General features: G+C 39.9%; 1 protein-coding gene across 1 annotated transcript in view; it reads left to right on the top strand.

The window, feature by feature from the left end:
• Nucleotides 1-1,282: 1,282 nt before the first annotated feature.
• GDAP2 (ganglioside induced differentiation associated protein 2) overlaps nt 1,283-18,499 on the top strand; it is a 19,374-nt gene continuing 2,157 nt past the window's right edge. Inside the window, exons 1-11 of the mRNA XM_010190183.1 lie at nt 1,283-1,530; nt 3,038-3,177; nt 5,859-6,012; nt 7,532-7,620; nt 9,985-10,061; nt 11,125-11,284; nt 12,500-12,650; nt 13,592-13,668; nt 15,015-15,091; nt 15,664-15,803; nt 16,395-16,449. Coding sequence (XP_010188485.1) covers nt 1,355-1,530; nt 3,038-3,177; nt 5,859-6,012; nt 7,532-7,620; nt 9,985-10,061; nt 11,125-11,284; nt 12,500-12,650; nt 13,592-13,668; nt 15,015-15,091; nt 15,664-15,803; nt 16,395-16,449 — 1,296 coding nt within the window. The 5' untranslated portion in view covers nt 1,283-1,354. The remainder of the gene's footprint in view (nt 1,531-3,037; nt 3,178-5,858; nt 6,013-7,531; nt 7,621-9,984; nt 10,062-11,124; nt 11,285-12,499; nt 12,651-13,591; nt 13,669-15,014; nt 15,092-15,663; nt 15,804-16,394; nt 16,450-18,499) is intronic.

Below are 18,499 nucleotides of genomic sequence, written 5' to 3'. Positions count from 1 at the left end.
GGGTATCCAGGAGGAGCTCGTGTGCACCCTACGTCTTCTGCCTGCCTCTTGCCCTGGTGCTTAGGCCCCTGGCTTTGGCTGTTCGGCAGAGGGGAGGCACCGTTGTGGATGAGCTTTGCTTTTGGTCGGAGCCAGTCTGACTGCTCTTACCTTACTGCTCACTGCCTTTCTCCCAACTCTTCGTGGCAAAATTCTCGTTTAGTTGCCCTTATGACCATTTTTGTCCCAGTGTTGGCTTTTATTACCCTCTCCTTGGTTTAAGTTTGGCTTTTTATTTTATTTTTTTTTTGTTAATGAATATTTCACATGTTGGAATTACCACTTGTGGATGCTGTGTTTTCAAAAGTATCATAAATTATGAACCTGTGAAAAAGATTAAATAGTAGGCATGTATGGGGCAAACTGAAGTTACCTCTATGAGTGCGTTTGTGCTGGCTTAGTTCACGAGTATGGTTTAGCAGTTAAAATGACAATGCAGTAGCCTAGGTGTTATGTGCTAGCAATTGAAAAGTCTGTTTTGGGAAGCTTGAGTCTCTATCTAGAAACCGCTGTTACCTCACCCTTTAAAAAAAAAAAAGTCAGATGACAAAGTTCAGTCTGTGAGTTCATTGGCCAGTGTTCAAATTTACATCTTTGTTCTTTCTTGCAAAACCTTTTTGGGTGAGAGGGTTTTGCACTAAAGTGCATGACTGTAAGAACTAGGCAATGTAAGCCTTATTTGCAGTCCTTCAAAATTCACTGAACTGCAGGAGTTGTGTGATTCAGAGGGAGGAAGAATGTTTTCATTGGTTTGTTTGTAAGGGGTTTTTGTGCTTAGGATTTTTTTGGGTTGTGGTGGTTTGAAGCAGAGTGTATTTTCTTTTGGTCTCTTTTTGAAGTATGACCCAGGGCTAGAGCAAAATCTCTGAAAGAATAGATTATACATACCCTGCTACAAATTTGCTTTTTGTTTAGATAAAGAAATAATAATTTGTGGAAAGACCAAGGTCATTTCTACATGTGGGAATTTGTGTTCAGCATTTTAAAAATATACAATCGCAAGCCAGCTGGACCTATTTAATAAAGGTGTTCTCATCTTGTGCTATTGGAAAAGGCTTGTCTTATTGCAAGTATTTCCATTGCCTTTTTGCATACGTATAACAAAACAGAAAGAGAAAGAAGCTGAGTTGGAAATCTGTTTTTGTGTTTTCTGCTAGCAGTAATTACATTGCAGTCTTGTGAAAGGTCTGGCTCCACAGGAATTACTTTTAGTGAACAGCTGGTTTGATTTTCTTCCTTTAAAGCACCTGGAAGACTCCAGTGAGAACTGGAGTGTGACAAGTTAGCAGAGGAAAGGAGTTGTTGTTTCCATTCCATGGATCCTTTGGGTGCTCCTTCCCAGTTTGTGGATGTTGACAGTCTGCCAGGCTGGGCTGATGCCTATGAGGCTAAGCAGCTGGACTCTCACCAGAATCCTGTTGAAAAAGCTCAAGTTGGTGTTAGATCACCTTTTCCATACAGGAAAGACATCAATGCAAAAATAATCTTATGGTAAGTTCTGTGTGGCTCTGGTGTGTTTGTCAGCACTTTTCCATTTACTGCAGGATCTGACTGCCTCATATAACGATCACTGCTGTGGAATAAAGCCTTTAAACTCTCTTTTCTTGAATCAAACATTACTGATCTAGGAAGAAAATAATCTTTTTATTTACTGTAAATCTGCAAGTCTGACACCATAGATTACAAACTGCATGTTTATAGGCACTTGTTGATGCAGCAGACTGGAGTTGTGCTTCCTGCTGTCATACTGTATGCTTAATATCAAAAATTAGTTGGGCCCTTTGATACAATTTAATTTTTTTAAAATATACTTGCTATCTGCTAGCTTCTTTCTTTATTGGCTTTATTCTAACTTCACTTTTCTGGTTTGGGTCAGTATTTCTTTCATGTGGTTCTTGTGGCTTGCTTTGAGTGCTTTTTTGTCTTTCTCCGTTCTCTCTCCATTCTGTGTTCTGACTCCGTGTTTTTAATCAAAATAAAGTTCAGCATGCTGAGTTGAACTTGCTCCATCAGGTTTTGTTTACTGTAACTCAGATACTCGGCCCTAAATGAGTAACTCTTTGTAAATCAATATGGACACAGATTTCTTGGGAGGACAGATTCAGGGATCAGCCTGAACCTCTTTCTGGTTAATGCATGCAGGAAATGAGACTGTTCGTGGATTTCCTGAACCTGGTTCAGTAAATAAAGAGAGAAGTAAGAGGTTAACTATCTCTTATGACTTGGACTTGGGTGTAATAAATGTGTGCAGTTTCAACTCTTATTTGAATCTCTCTCAGTGCATGGGAATCTTTATTTCTTTTCCTATGCTCTTTGATCCCACAATCTCTAATGGCTGCTGCTGTGACAGAGTTTTGCTACTCTGTTGTCTCTTGTGCATCTCTGCTTTATTTATCTTCTGCATGTCTGATCCTTGAACAGAAGAACGGGCTTGATCAAACTGCAGGTTCACTATTTCAGAACAAAAGCAGTGAAAACTTGTCTAGTTGCAGTGTCGCTCTAGATCCTCAGTGGCCTGAGGAAGAGCAGCAGCCGTAATGTGTCCTGGATAGTGGGTAAGCAAACTGAAAAAAGTACATTGAAAAAAAACCGCTGAAGTTTTGATAGGACTGTCCTCTCGTATTCAAGAGAGAATACATGTTTTTTGGAACATATTACACTCCATCAGTTTAACAGGCTGCTTCACATGTTCTGCTAGCTAAACTGCCCTACAACACTGCCTTTTCTACATACATTGCTAAGTTACTGTTGACATTGGGAGTTTTTAAGGAAATGCTGGGTTGCGTTTTTTCTTTCTTGTGATCTTTCCTCATCAGTTAAAGGCAAAGGATGTTTCTGCATGGTGAGCACATTGGGGTATGTTGCGCTGTGTGAGCACTGGAGTACTGTTAATGCTTTTCCTTTAACTTTGCATTTTCTTCCTTGTCAGCACTTATTTGAGAATATCCTGCCTAATCTTACATTTAGCCTGCAGTAAACTGTTTCCTTCTTTCCTCAGGAAAGGAGATGTAGCGTTACTGAACTGCACAGCCATAGTAAATACCAGTAATGAATCTCTCACTGATAAGAATCCAGTGTCTGAAAGTATATTCATGCATGCTGGGCCTGACCTGAGGGATGAACTCCAGAAGCTCAAAGGTAAGTGGCTGGAGATGTTTTTATATTATTGAAATCTACTGTCCTTGCATAGTACAAAGCATCAAAATTTGGGCATAAACTAAAATCAAGCTATAGCTGTTTGGGTTTGTATCTTTTTCCAGCATCTGGTGAAATAAACGGAGGAAATGCATGCCAATCTAGTCTCTTCTTTTTTTTTTTATTCAGGTTTCACATCCTTGAAAACTCGTGGATATTTGAGTTGCTGAGCCCTTACTTTGTGATACAATAATTCCTATTGTTATCTGAAACTACTTACAGTAGTTAGCTTATCAGAGCTTTCACTTGAGGGGCCAGTCTTACACATCTTCAGATTTTGCTCTTCTGTTCAGTGCATACACACTGTGGAAGACAGGAACTGAAGTTCACCATTGCAGAAATTGAGTAGGTTTTAATATAAACATTGTGTGTATCCTCTTTCAGGCTATTAATATACACAGTCTTTCAGGACACTATGCCAATAATAGATGGATTGATAAAACACTGCATGTCTAAATAAAATCTTAGTGACTACTTAAATTGCTCAGTTCATTTACCTTTGCTGTACAACAAAAGGTTTTATTAGGAAGTTACAAGACCATCCTTAATGGAAGGCTATTCTGGAAATGAAGGAGATTTGCTTTACCTAGATTCTTTATTAACAGGGTTTATGGCTGATAATGAAATTTCCAAATGGTAAGCTTTATTTCCAGTCTTTGTTAGATGAAGACTTTCCTTATTTTGTTTGTGAGGAACAAAGAGTTTATAGTTATCCAAGGTTACTTTTGTAGAGATCTCCAGGCAAAAGACATGGGGAAGTACTAAGTATAATTGGAGATTACTGGTGCTGCATCCGGTTGTCTGAATTTATTAGTTTCCTCGCTGAATTCACAACTGTACCTCAGTCAAACTTGCTTCGTTCTTTTTCACAAGATAGCAAGCAACAGCATGTAGGAAGAAACTCTTTTCAAGTTCTGTGACTTTGGTGGACCACAGAGGAAGAATAGTAACTTGATATCTGATATATTAAGTGTTTTGGTTTTGGCTTCTACTTTTTCCTTACTGTACTTATTTTGTTGCTGTCTTCAGCTGAGATGTCTTAGAGGATGTGCAGTAATTCGGAGAAGTATGCTTAGTTTTAGTATGCTGTTATATTCCTTCTGATTAACCCAAAAGAAACAAGGTGGAGTTCTGTAGAAGTTAATGATGTAAACTTTTTGATCCAATAACTCACAGGACTGTTGGCTTAAAGGCAATGTGTTGTTGCCATTAAAAAGACATGCTTAAAGTTTTGAGCAAGAGAGATTCTCGACCTGGAATGTCTCTTACTATAAGATAAGCTTTCATGCATGCTCATAGCCTGCCTGAGCACCACAGCGAACAGAGTGGGGTGGGAGAGGTGAATGCCCCTATTCAGTGGGCAGCTTCATGGATGTCATAAGCCAAGCTACTATAGTGCTGCTGCCAGAAGGATGATCACAGCTACCTGTTGGCATCTCGTTCATTTTGTGCGTACTAGCAACCTATAAGATCAGGCTGAAAGCTAACCCAGTGAAAGTTTTAGGTTTTTAGCCAGACCAGAAAGCTGAAGTGCAGCTGTACAAGCAGAAAGAAGGAGGTGGAAAACACTTGTCTTTGAGGGTAGGGACAGAGAAAGACTGGAAGTACTTCTTCAGCTGTCCAGAACTGAAGCGGACTAGACTTGGGTGAAGGGGAGAGTTAGCAGGCTTTTCTTACAGGTGCTGAGTTAAAAACAGACTTCAAACACAGTAGCTGCTCCTGGATTTTTCATTATCAAACTGAAGGGAATAGGGAGGTCTGTGGATGTCATCAAATGTTGTATGAATGTCATCAAATGTCGTATGAATGTCATCATGTCAATCAGGTTCTGAGAAACTGATTTTCCTGGTGAAAGATTACAGGAATTAAGTATGAGTAACTTGCAGGGGGTAGCCAAAGCGCAATTGAAACTAAAAAGAGGTAAAGATGTACAGTATGCTAGCATGCAGTAAATGATTCTAGAATATATAACTGGAGGGTTCTGTGAACGGAGTAATTAAACGTGTTGCTTAAACTTCCTTGCCTTGAGATTAGACCTCTAGTCTGTCAAGAAAGTATGATCTCCATGAGAATCGTACTTCTGTCTTGTGGACTCAAAGAAACTTGCAAAATAAAGAAGGCTACCTTGTTCTGGGAGCATGAATGAAACAGGTGCTTAGTCTATTTATTTTTAATAGCTTTGCCAACAGCTGGTGGGTTTGATTAAGGAGACTTGTAGTCCTTTTATCCAAAAAGCAATCTCCCCAAACTAAGTTGTTAAATTCAGGATGACTTTTTCTTGCTGGTTGTATAGCATATTTGTGTATCTGTTCTCTGCATATTGTTAAATCACTTTTCCCAGTCACTCTGTGTGTAGCATAGTAAGCACTCTAAGACAGCATTTCTAGCTATTTTTGGTTTGTCCTTTATATGCATTTAACTTTAAAATTGAGAGGAATGAGCACAGTTCTCACCTCCTCAACATCACTGGTTGATACTAAGCAGCTGTTATGAGAGAGGATGCTGACTTCACTGACTGTACCTGAAGCAGAGTTGTCTGACTCTGGAGGAAGTCAAGGGCTTGAATACTTCTAGCTTTCTTATTATGACATAGGCATTTATCCTTGTGTTTATTTTTTTTTCAGGGTGCAGGACAGGCGAGGCTAAACTCACCAAAGGATTTAATTTGGCTGCACGTTTCATCATTCACACAGTGGGACCTAAATACAAAAGCCGGTATCGCACAGCAGCCGAAAGTTCTCTCTACAGCTGTTACCGCAATGTCCTGCAGCTAGCAAAGTAAGCACAGGGCAACTTATGTGAGGGCTTGCTATCCATAGCACATCTGTTCTAGATACTCTGATCTGCACAGAAGCCAAATGGCTGTGAATATCTTCTCACGTATACTGGATTTGGTTAAGGATATGAGAACATTAGTGGCTTCATGCCTCTTGTTATCTGTGTTGCAGTGTAGATAAAATGTGCTGAGCTGGTTCAAGTCCTGAAATAGTGTAGCTAGGGCTGTGCAGTGTTCAGTTACTCTGAGGAGAAGCAGCATTGATAATTCCATTTTGCGAAAAGCTTTACATGAGCTTGCTTAAGCAGGACCTTCATGTGTCTCTGAAGCCACATGGACATATCCACAGGCAGATGTGACTGCTGTGTAAGTTCATATATTTGGCCTCTCTGCCTTCCTACAGCAGCCATCTAAAATTGTGTGTCAGGATGCAAGTATATTTCTAAATCCACAGTTGCTGCAGATGAGTTTGTAGTTTTTCCTCTTTCATCTGTGGTATTTTCTACTTCCTCTTAGATAATAGTTTTTTTCTTTCTCTTTTTCTGTGTTTTTTTCCTGTATTCTGTTCTTCTGTCATACCTGTTGTAATGGTAGCAGTCACAAAAAATACCTGAACAAGAGCAATGTCAGAAAATACACTTAAAAATTTCTTGAGGTTAAGCAGACTGCTTCCAAGTCTGGACTAGGTGTTACAGTGCAGTAGTTAACTGTTTCATAATCAAGATTACAGCTAAGGTTTCTACTGTGTGCCAATTTTCTTCTGCTTCAGAATTAACAAGTAAAGTCAGACCTGGATTGAAACATGTTGAAAACAATTTAAAAATTCTAATAATTCTTCTTACTGAATTCTGAATGCCTTTCAGTCAACCTGTTCTCTAGAGTAACTTTTGACACTTGTGGAATTGTCTAGCAACTCTGAGCTTGCTCAGACTCCTCTGACTATTGGCAACACCTCTGCTTTACTCTTCTGAAAATGTGGCTCTCTGCTGGAAGCATCTTACTGATCTTAAAGTATGTATCAGTCCATGCCAGTGATTGTCTAATCATACCTAGGATTGAGTAAGCTACCTTGGTCTATGTCCAGACCTCTAACAAAACAAGTGATAGGTCAGAGGGAGGAATAAGAGAATGTTTGCAATAAAGAGCACCTTCTTTTCCCCTCCTGCTCCTCACTGTCAATCCCATACAGGAAGGAAAGTATTTTGGAAAGGATTGCAGGGAGCTTGAGGGAAGAGCTTCTTCATTCAGGGTATGAGAACCTGCAGGAACAACATAGCTGAGGTGGAAGGAGAAATCCGAGAAAAAACACAAGAGGAAACAGTGTGGAATCATTAATTGTTTCCTCCTTCTCTGTTTAATAGTGGTATGTTTACAGCTTGCCAGGAAAGAATCCTTCTGTGAAAACCTGAAAGAGTTGCTGCTGCATAGAGGCAGGAAAAAAAAGTGTACTGGTGTTATCTACTGTACTGACAGATATTTGTTCTCATCTGACCATCTACTCATTTTTCTTCTTGATTTCAGAGAACAGGCAATGTGCTCCGTAGGATTTTGTGTCATCAACTCTCTGAAAAGATGCTACCCCTTGGAAGATGCAACACACATAGCACTGCGTAAGTTTGTAGGAAATTAATGTAAACCGGATGGCAGTATTCATCAGACTGCTTACCTCTGACAGACTGCTGTTGTTATGGGGAAACCTTTTTTTATGGTGCTGAAGTTTTTTTAGAGGCTGTAAAAAGGCAAGGCCTTCCATGGTTGATCAGGAAATGGAGGATGAAAACAAATGATCCTTTCTCAGTTGAGAGGGCATTAGTAAAGATCCATGGCAATCTGTGCTGAAACTTGCAGTCTTCAGTACGTTAATTAATAGCCTGGAAAAGATGCTGAAGTGAGGTGAGTTTGCTGGTGACAGGAAATTGTTCATAATAGCAAAGATGCACTGTTCAAACAGTGGCTGTAGACGGACCTCAAGCAACTGAGTGAATTTCATCAGTGATTTTAGTGTCATCAGCATATTGAAACATTGAGTGATATTCTTCCCCCACTGGCCTTTTCCTATATGCTTCTGCCTTCACATGCAAAATGATGGGCTAATCGTAGGGAGCAAAAATATTGAGATTATAGTAGTTCCATGAAAGCAACACCTCAGTTGTGTTCAAAACAGCAAGCTGAGTAAGACAAACAGAATGAAGAATGTTATGCTGTAAATCTGTTTTGCCCACCCTTTAAAGCTTCATGTTCAAAAAGAATACAGTACAATTAGAAGCTGAGGAGGTCAACAGGAATAGGGAAAGGAAAGAAATAGCTAAGAAGCTAAAGTCTCTTTCAGACTGGAATATGCTGGACTTGAAGGAAATGTCATAGATGTCTGCAAACTCATGAGTGGCATGAAAGTGGTGAATAGGAATCAGCTGTTCGCTCTCTCCCAAAATAAGAACCTTCAAACAATGCAACTTCTTACCAAAAAGCATTGTAGATGCTAAAAGTTTTCAAACTTGTTTGGGTTCCAGAGGAAACTATATTAAAGAAAAAAAATGAAGGCTACTAAAAACAAAACAGACAACTTCCTAGGAAGTTCCTGCTTTCCTGATGACTTGGTTCCTAGGAAGTTTTCTTCTTTTTTTTCTTTTCTTATTTTCCTAAGTTAATACTTAAAGAATAGAAAAGTGCTCACAGACAAATATTATATAGTAGTCTCATTCTTACTTTTCCCTTTTCTCTTTTGACTCTTTCATTTCTGTTGGCCTGCTCCTGTCTGCTTTCCACCACCACCACCCAGTCCCTGAACCTTCATGCATGATAACTCCTGCACAATAGGATGAAAGAGTGGGTTTTCCTCTTGCTGTGCAAGCTGACTGGAGAAATCTTTCCTACTCCAGTATAGCAGAGGTGCTGACACTGGAGAAACAGATTAGTCTGTTTTATCTGCTGTCTGCCTGTCGAATGGCATATCTGAAAACATCTGCTCACATAGATTCAGAAAGCTGTTTGCTGTGGAACCACACCACTGCATTTGCCCCATAAAATAGTGTTGCAGGTCAAGCCAATTACACATTAATTTCTGTAGAGGAAGTATTTGAAAATAGCTTTTTTTTTCCTCTGCTGTTTCTTGAAGAACTCACGCTAATGTATTCTCTGTACAGTAGACATCTTTTCTTTATTGATTTCTTCTGTTGTCTCTATAGGGCTATATGTTACTTGATAAAATACTGCTAGACCAACCTATTTGTTTGGACACTTCCTCTCTTGGCAGTCTGACAGGAAAGCACTTGAAAATCCTGACATGTGTCGAGATTATTGCAGCTCAAGGACCTCCTCTGTACAAGGATAAGTCTGAGTGGGAGCTTGGTTACAAAACTTCTGGTTTTTTTCACCTCAGCTGCAAAGGCTTAGGAACTTGACTGTCCCTGGATTATGCTATAACTTTGAGGGAGTCCAAAAAAGTAATAGAGGTAATAATTTCTCTCATGATTTACAAATAAAATTTTTATATGCTTCTTTGGCATAGCTGACCCCAGAGGTTTTGTGTGGCTGACTCTGTTTTGTACCAGCTTCTGCTGTAGCTTGCTTATCATCCTGCTTTCCTGATGACTTGATGAGTGGCACCATGACTTGTTCTAGGATAGTCTGGTTTTGGCAGTTTGCAGGAGACTCTTTAAAGGAAATGTTTGGCTTGATTTTGCAGGGCTATTGAATCACATTCACAGACTAAGGAATACTGAGCAAGCTAGAATCAGAGAGAGACTTTTACTCTTTTTATATCCATCTCTAAAGTGAGCAGCAGGAGAGAGTGGAGATGGAAATTCCTATGTGGCTAAAAACTCATTTGATCTGAAACTACCGCTGAATCCACACTTGCATACAGCCTGTGAAGCTATTTTGTATGAGAAGAGATATTTACTTCCTCACCTGTAGCCGTGTATGTAAATTTCTCCTCCTGTTTTGCTAACTGCATTTAATATTCTTCATTGCAGGCACAGTTAGAAGGTTCCTGGAGATTCATGGAGAGACTCTGGAGAAGGTGGTGTTTGCAGTCTCCGAGCTTGAAGAGGTATCTCCTTGATGTTCTTGGCACCAGAATTCATGGGCATGTTTGATCTTCTCTGCAACAGTATTAACTCCTGCATTGAAGAGTTGGATTTGGATTTCCTCTTCAAATCACATAGACTTTTGGTCCCACAGCATCTTTCTGTGTCCTACTAGCCTAGCATTTTTTCCAGTACCGTTATGCTCTTAGCAGTCACTATGTACAGAATCTTTCCGCTTCTGTGTTCCTGAGCCATGAACAGAAATCAATATTGGAAGTTATAGCATGCAGTTGCGCTGGATGGTATCTGCCAGCCAGGAAAGAAATTCCTCTTTCAAGACTTCCTCCTTACACAATGCTGCTTCCCTTGTGCTTTAAAAGGACCAGTTTAGCATTTCCACAGATCACCTACAATTATCTTAAATGTTGCTTGTTGAAGTAATACGCTTGATATTTAATTATTTGTGTTTAGACAGATGGTAACAGTTTGAATATTGACTTCTCTTGTGTATTAGACTTGCTAATGACAGTTCCTGGGCAGAACAGTCACACTGTGTTCAGGTTCTGTGGCATCTGGATGAGGAAAATAGCATGTTGGGGATTCTAAAACTGCTCATCAGTTGGAAAGAACACATGGAGTATTACAGCGTTCAGTTGAGATTTTCAGTTTTCATCCACGTGGGGAGAGTTTCTTGTGGTTGGTTGTTGCTTTTTCTTTATTCCCAATCAGCTCACTAAAGGTGATCTGTGTAGTGGTGAGTTTTAATATAAGCAGCCTTTACTGAAGTCAGTCATCCATGCATATTGTAACTTCATTACAAAGCTAAAGTATCTGCAATCTACCTGAGGTCATGCAGGTTAAAGCTGAGTCTTCTTAAGGTTATTTGCCAATGTGGCAAAAAAAAAAGTTAACCTTTATCAAGGTTATCTGCCTTTATTGCCAGGTAGCAGCCCAAAGTAAGCCATTGAGGGAAGTGATACTTTGCCTCCAAACCACTGAGAAAGTCCCTGCTTACGAGGGCAGGTGCTACTTAACTGAGGAGCAATGATGCGTGATAGACCCTTCACGCATTTTTCTTATTTGTAGGCTACTTACCAGAAGTTGCTGCCTCTGTATTTTCCAAGATCGTTGGAAGAAGAGATACAATCCTTGCCTTACCTCCCTGCAGATATTGGCAATGCAGAAGGGGAGCCTGTAGTACCAGAGCGACAGATCAGGATTACTGAAAAGCCAGGTGTTCCAGATGGTGAGTCCTTAACTGAACTTTGGGATAAGTATCTCTGGGTAAAAGTTGATGGAGAAACAGAGAAGGCACGTGGGAAGCAGAGAGATGTTTTGCTACCCCACCTCACCTAGGGCAGGCTATAATGAAGACAGTTGTTAAGCTGCCTTATTGGCTTCGTGCGTTCCACAGCAGTAACTACTGCTTTCTGCCTTATTGTGTGGAGTTACGTGGCTACAGGATGCAGTAGAGCTGTTGTTCTGTCTAGAGTAGTTCATTACCTTTGCAATTTTCTCCAAGAATGATTAGGACCTTTGCAAATTTTTTGCAGAATCTTGTGCAGCCCTTAACTTAAAAAGCCATTAATGTTAATTGACTTATGTATTAGCAAAGTGTTGCTTATGTATTAGCAAATGTTGTCTCAAGTGATAAGATTCTGTTGATACAGCATGTGCATCAAACTAGTACATGTTCAATGAAAACTAGCAGAAACTCCCTAAAAGGCAAAAGAACTAGATCAACCCAGAGGTCATTGTTTGGGAAACAGCTGTCAAGGCTCAGTGAAAGAAGTCTTGTCTGTAAAGAGGTTGCCTAGATGTCAGGGTTGAGGAAGGGAGATGCATATGGCAAAACAATTTCATATATAAATGGGCATAGCTGTCATGTTTTGCCTTGTTCATTAAGCAGTGCTGTGAAAGGTTTATACTTCTTCAAGTGAAGTCTTAAACCATCGAAAGCACATAACTTGGAATAACTTGGTTTCAAAGGCTTTCTGTTTTTGCATGGCCAGCTGGCATAAGGCTGAATATGCAATGAGGATACAGACAATTTTTTTCCTGCTCAAAGTTTGATAACTGATGTACCTACTCCTGCTGATCAGACTCCAAATTCCCTCTGTGTCAAGTAGCACAGCTGTAAAGCCCAACTCGCTCTCTCCAGACCTTCATTTTTGAAAGAGTTAACAGTTATCCCATTGTTACAAGCTGATGACTAGGACTTGTCCAGTTAGTTTCCAGGTAAATCAGCATTTTAAGAGGGTTCATAGTTATAAATTACATGCTGTAATCTGTCAGTGGTACTGCTTAAATATCAGAGCCACATCATGGTACACTGTGGGTTTTTGTGTTAGTTGTAGCCCAATGACTGGCCTGGCTTGCTGAGATATATAGCAATTCATCAGCAGCGTTGCTGTCTTGTATGCAGCTTGAACATTTTATGCTACCTTTGTTTCTACTGCAGATGCTTCAGATGAAGAGGGTCTGGAGGCAGATTTGTCTTTCATTGGTTCCCATGCTTTTGCCCGCATGGAGGGAGATGTTGATAAGCAGAGACGCCTCATCCTGCAGGGACAGTTATCAGAGGCTGCACTGCAAAAACAGCATCAGAGGAAGTGAGAATTTCCTTGTCTGTGTGAATGTTTTGGGTTAGTTAGCTGTTCAGAGGACCAGCCCTTATGATGACTTTGTTATCTGTGAAGCCTCATCTTCTGGCAAGGAAACACAGATAAAGCCTGGTGTTACCCTGGATCGTTGTGGTAGCTTCTTTGGCCTGAAAGGAGAAGGGAAGGGGCCGTAAGAGGAAAAGGGGAGGAAAAAGCTAGTGATGAACCTACTAACATGCCCAGTGCATTTGACCAGCTGCCTTACCTCTTTGCCACAAGATGTCACTGTTTTGTCACCGTGTTCTGTAGTGGGATCACCTGCTTTCAGTACTGCCTACTTGCTCCTGAAGCTTTGGGTATATATTCAAAACACTTTTCTTCCATCCTTCAAAACAGAAAGATAAGTAAACGAATCCTGAGGCTTTTAGCTTTTTGCTTTTTTAAAATTTTTGTTACCCCCTGACTTTCTTGGAAGCCCTGAAGTCATTTTCAGACATGATGCTTGGCTTCTTTTCTCAGATAAGGCACTAAACTGATCACCATTCAAAGAGGAAAAAAAAATCCATATGTGACACTGGTTGCTGCGTAGTTGTGTTCAACTTGTAGAATTTTTAAAGAATTTTTTTCCACTGAAGTATTCCTAATGGGAAAAACCCCTGAGATCTCTTCAGCCCAAATGCAACACCACTATAATTTCTAGCTGGTGTGTATTCATTGCCCTAGTGAAAATCAGTAGGTATGCGAGACGTTCAACTTTTATTATTTTTCTCCTCAACACTTTTTTCTTTAACAACTTTGTAGTAGCTCCATAAGTCAGAAAACCACAACATTAGACTAAGGGCTCAGTCAGAAAGAGCTTGTTTTGTCCTTCCCTTCCTATATACCTCTTCAGGCTTCTAATGCTAATCCAAAGGGGGATTAGATCTGACCAGATGTTTTTGCTTTTCTAGTTATAATCGCTGGCTGTGTCAGGCAAGGGCCGAAGACCTCTCTGATATTGCTTCTCTTAAAGCTTTGTACCAGACAGGTAAGTTCAGGGTACTGATGATTGATGTATATTGTCTTAAAGTAAAAGTACAAAACAAAAATATATTATGTGGCCTTGACTATACAGTAAGCCATGTTGTTAAACTAGAAGCCTGGCCAGGAACTAGGCAGCAACTCTGCAGTAAAGCAGGAGTATTCTCTTATTGGCTTTGGAAGACTGTGTGGTAAACTCCCAAACTGCTTTGCTTTAACAGTCTGACGATCCTGTATTATCTGTAGCTTTAGATGTAAATCAGTACTGTTAGATTAAACCAATGCATAAGGTGCGCTGTGTTAGATAATCCAGGCCAAAAGAAGAACTAGCTCCACCCTTTAGTTACAAAGAAATGAATGTTGCTTTCAAATGATTAGTGTAGAGAATAAGCAGTTACCAAAGCAACTTTTAATACAGGTTTCCCAAACAAATGGCTTGCTTTATTTAACCTGAGGGAAACATCAGATTAGGTATATGTTGCACTCTTCTGTATGTGTCTCCTAGTGCTAATGGCTGAGTACCCTGGGCAGTGCAGTTTGGTAAATGGGGAGATTAGGGAGAGATTCAACAATGCAGTGGAGAGTCAAGTGGAGGAAAATAACTGCAAGGTCCTTGCAGCATGGGAAGTAGAGATAGGGAACCTGTACTCTTTAGTTCACTATTTCTCTTTAGGTAGCATCATACTCAGACATAAAAACTTGCCATAGTTCCAGTGGCTTAATGCTGCTTTGCACTATGACAGAAAGAAACAGGCAAGTAATCAGCGTCTCAAGAGCATCACTGTGTTTCTGCAGCAAAAGTCAGTTTAGCACTTTGGCTGATATCTTTGGCCTCCTGAAAATCCAGGTACTTACCTTGATTTTTGTGCAAATACTATGCTCAGTAGCTGCAATTTTAAATTTGTTTGCCTTAGACCAAGCTCTGTGGGCTGCAGGTGTCCATGACATGCTCTGGGAATCCATGCACTAGATTTCAGAACATGGTTTTTAGGAAGAAGTTTGCTTTGGTGGTAGAACTGCAAGTGAAGGTTTGTTTTGGGTTGTTTGGGTTTCTTTTTTTTTAAATAAAACCATGTTATTATTTGAAATTTAGGTAAATATGGAATACATAGGCAACATAAATTTGCAGGGCTTAAGACTTAAGCTTCTTGGATGTGATGAACCTTTTTTAAATTCAGAGTAGCTACTGGTATAGTGAGAACAGTAACTCTAAGTGTATTTTCTCTCTTGTTAAGATAGAAGTCAGATGTGTTGCAAAAATTCTGGGCTGCGGCTGGTTCTCCCTGATTTGGAATGGACCAAAAACCTGACAACTGAGAAGTTTAAAGATTGGGTTTTCTTTTTTTTATGTAGGTGTAGATAACTGTGGTCGCACAGTGATGGTGGTGGTTGGAAGGAATATCCCTGTGACATTGATAGACATGGAAAAGGTAAGGCTTAGTAAAACTAGAATTGTATAGGTTGAATATGAATGTTCAGGGTGTAAGAGTCTGATTATAAGGGCAGTTCAATGTTAATAGTAAAACATTATATGTAGAAGACTTAAAGATTAGATGAAAACTTTTGTATAGGCAGATAAAAATTTATTCCCTTATAAAGCGTTGTGTGTATTGAGGTGGCTTTTTTCAAGGAGGAACTGGACTGTTTTTTGGAAAAATGGGCCCAGCATGGACTCCTTCTTCTACTCAAGAAGAAAAAGACTTGCCCTGCTTCTATAACTGACAAAACTTGAAGAATGAAAAGTAACAGGTCAAATTAGTTTTTCATGGAAACAGCAAGAACTTATCTCTGTCTGTGAGGTCAGCTAGATAAAAAAGGCATCTATGTTATTACAGCCAAGTTTAAGACTTGGAATGTTCACCTTGCTTTTGTAGCTGAAATGTAATGGCACCTGGCCTCGTGATTCCCAATTTGTGAATGAATTAAAGGAAGCATATTAAAATGTAATGCAACTGTGAAAAAGTTTTTTCACAAATATAAATTTCATTTCTTTCTGTCTCAGGCTCTTCTGTATTTCATCCATGTCATGGATCATATTGCAGTGAAGGAGTATGTCCTGGTGTACTTCCATACCCTCACAAATGATTACAATCAACTAGACTCTAATTTCTTGAAGAAACTCTATGATGTTGTTGATGCCAAGTGAGTGTCAATAGGAAAAGAACCTCTTCTGATCTTCCTCTGTCCTATGCAAACATTTGTCACTCCCTGTATTTGGTTTCCCATGTATTTGTGAGAGAGTTTTTTGCTGGGACAGAGACCTAAATAAATTACAAAAGCAAGAGGGAAGAAGATAACCTTTCTTTCCTTCTCAAAACCATCTGTTAAACCAGGAAGTGCTGTCCTCTGCTGTCTCTCTTCTGGAGCTGTTAGAGAGGTGTACTGTGTGTATTGGTTGTCTCCATCCAGAGGTGGAGCTTCTGAAGCCTGGCTTTGTTAAAGTATTTTGCTAGTTGTGAGAGAGGAGACTTGGGTAACATTGGCAGTCATAATTTGTCCATAACTTTCACTGTCCATGTAAAAGACTGCAGGCTGTTATGTCTTTACTTGAAAAATAATAATTTAATTTTCTCTTTACGTTTGCTTTTCTGGTCTTTGCCCTTATATTAGATCTAACTTTATAAAATTACATCACAGGCACTTAAGCAAAATAAACTACATTTTGATAGTAGAGTTGTGAGATTAGCTTAATTACTAGTAACTTTTAAATAATTTTTTCTTTCTCTACACCAGGTACAAGAGGAACCTGAAGGCACTGTATTTTGTCCACCCAACATTTCGTTCAAAGGTGAAGTAAATAGTACAAAAGATAAGTCTATTTTGGGTGTTGGCAGAGTAGCATGTAAGGCATGTGTGAGGAACATGGAGGTATATAGAAGACTTCCAAAATTAGGCAGTATCTTCTGGATCCACAGTCAGAACTTGAAATCCATCCCCATCTTTGATCTAGCTGTAGTCTTCCGACCTTAGTCTTAAGCTGAACCCCGGTACAGTGCAGCTGTCTGTGCCCTGTTTTGTGTGTGCTCTTAACAGAGAAATGGAAGCTTTGGATTCTGTTTCTTTCAAAGAGAAACATTTTGTCCTTTCTCCTGCTGTCTGGTTGGCAGGGTGATGAAGCATGACAGAAAACTCCAGGAATTCTTGGTGTAATTTGTTTCCTGAATGTTTTACCTTTTCTTTCTGTACAAGAGGTATTGCATATCTGCTGTATATCACTTAAAAGCTGCCTCGGTAAGGGCAGAGGGCAGTGTGTCAAGCAGCAATGAGATTAGTCGGGATTATAGAGTAACAAAGATGGGAAGTATGCCTCTGTGATGAGTGTAGAAGAATCCTGTTGAGCCTTCAGGAGATGAAAAACTGAACTTGTGAAGCAGTGAGATATTATCCTAGGCAACAGAAGATGGAGCTCACTCTCTTCTGTACTTCATCCATGCTACTCGTATTGCAGCAGTTTGAATATTTCAGATGAAATAAATGTCAGCAGCAGCCCTTCCTAAAAGTTTCGGTTGTCCTATTAAAATAGTTAAAAATGTGATCCTCTATGTTCACATCAGATTAACCTCTGTGTTTTTTCTGCTTTCTGCTGACATTGATCAAATTTAAGAAAATTATATGTCTGGAAAAAAAAAAATCTGTTTCACACATTTGGCAAGAAAATATTTGCAAAAATTCCGGAGAGTCCTTTCCTTGCCTGTGTGCAGCTGGAACACCATGAGACTTTGGAGCTTCCTTGTTTTTGTGTAGTTGAGACTGAGGCTTCCCAACAGCATACCTTCCAGGTTCAGTCAGGATATCAATTATTCCCACAGGGACAGATGTGAGGTCTGAGTGCTCAAATGTTACTGAGAATGTAGGAGCAAGCATAGAACATTATTAAGGTCACAAAGTTTAGTGGAAAAGTTGAAGCTAGGAAGTACTAGTCTTCGATTCCCAGCAGTACTTTATCCCCCTCCTCTCTTCCCATGCATTTCTATTTGGTTGAGAAGCACTTTTTTCATCGGAGGATGAGAACTCGTGTTCACCAGTCTATTGCCATGTTCTCTGTCCCTCTGGGAACTGCAGAGGAGGCTTGGCAGATCTATGGGGCAAGCAGATTATTGGTGTGGGAAGCAGGGAGGTGGACATGGATTTGGTTTGCATCCTATTCTAGCAGTGCAGCTGGAGGCAAAAGAGGGATGTGTGTCCATGTCTTTCTGCCAAGACTTTTCTCGAACTGCAAGGCAAGTGGGGTTGCTGCTATCTGTTGCAGAGACCATCAGCTTATGAAACATGATGAGGAATATGCAGTGGAGTCCTGGTGGAGAAGGTGGCTGCTAAGAGGGAATGATTTTTCTTTCCCTTCCTTTTTTGGCTCTTTCTGGGCTGTTGTCCCTGTGGAAGATTGCTAGCCCAGAAGCCTCAAATCTGTTGAAAAATGTTTGGCACGTTCACATTCCTACATGAAGCATTGACTTACTTCCCTAGAACCAATGGAAAATACCCCATATCTCAAATGTAGGAGGAAGGCTTGTGCATTCATGCAACTTCCCAAACCCATCACCCTTGTACATGTATCTCGTTCTTTAATCTCTGATATAAATGGTCCATTTCACGGCAGTATTGAATCCTGGCACAGTGGATGTCTGCCATCTGCTCAGAGTTGCATTGCTTATTTCTGGTCTAAAAGGGATCGAGAAGCTTTTCATCATGCCTCTTGGAAACTCATTTGTCCTTAGAAAACAAGCATAGTTCTAAAAGTGCTTCACAGTGCCAACAATAATTTTGTTTGGCTTCTAGATGTGAACCTTAAATTACGTATATTCCAAGGATAACTGCCTATCTAGAATACATGGTTTTCA

Source organism: Mesitornis unicolor, unplaced genomic scaffold (genome assembly GCF_000695765.1).
Source record: "Mesitornis unicolor isolate BGI_N332 unplaced genomic scaffold, ASM69576v1 scaffold31078, whole genome shotgun sequence".
Classification (NCBI taxonomy): Eukaryota; Metazoa; Chordata; class Aves; order Mesitornithiformes; family Mesitornithidae; genus Mesitornis; species Mesitornis unicolor.
This window is presented reverse-complemented; position numbering and strand designations above follow the sequence as displayed.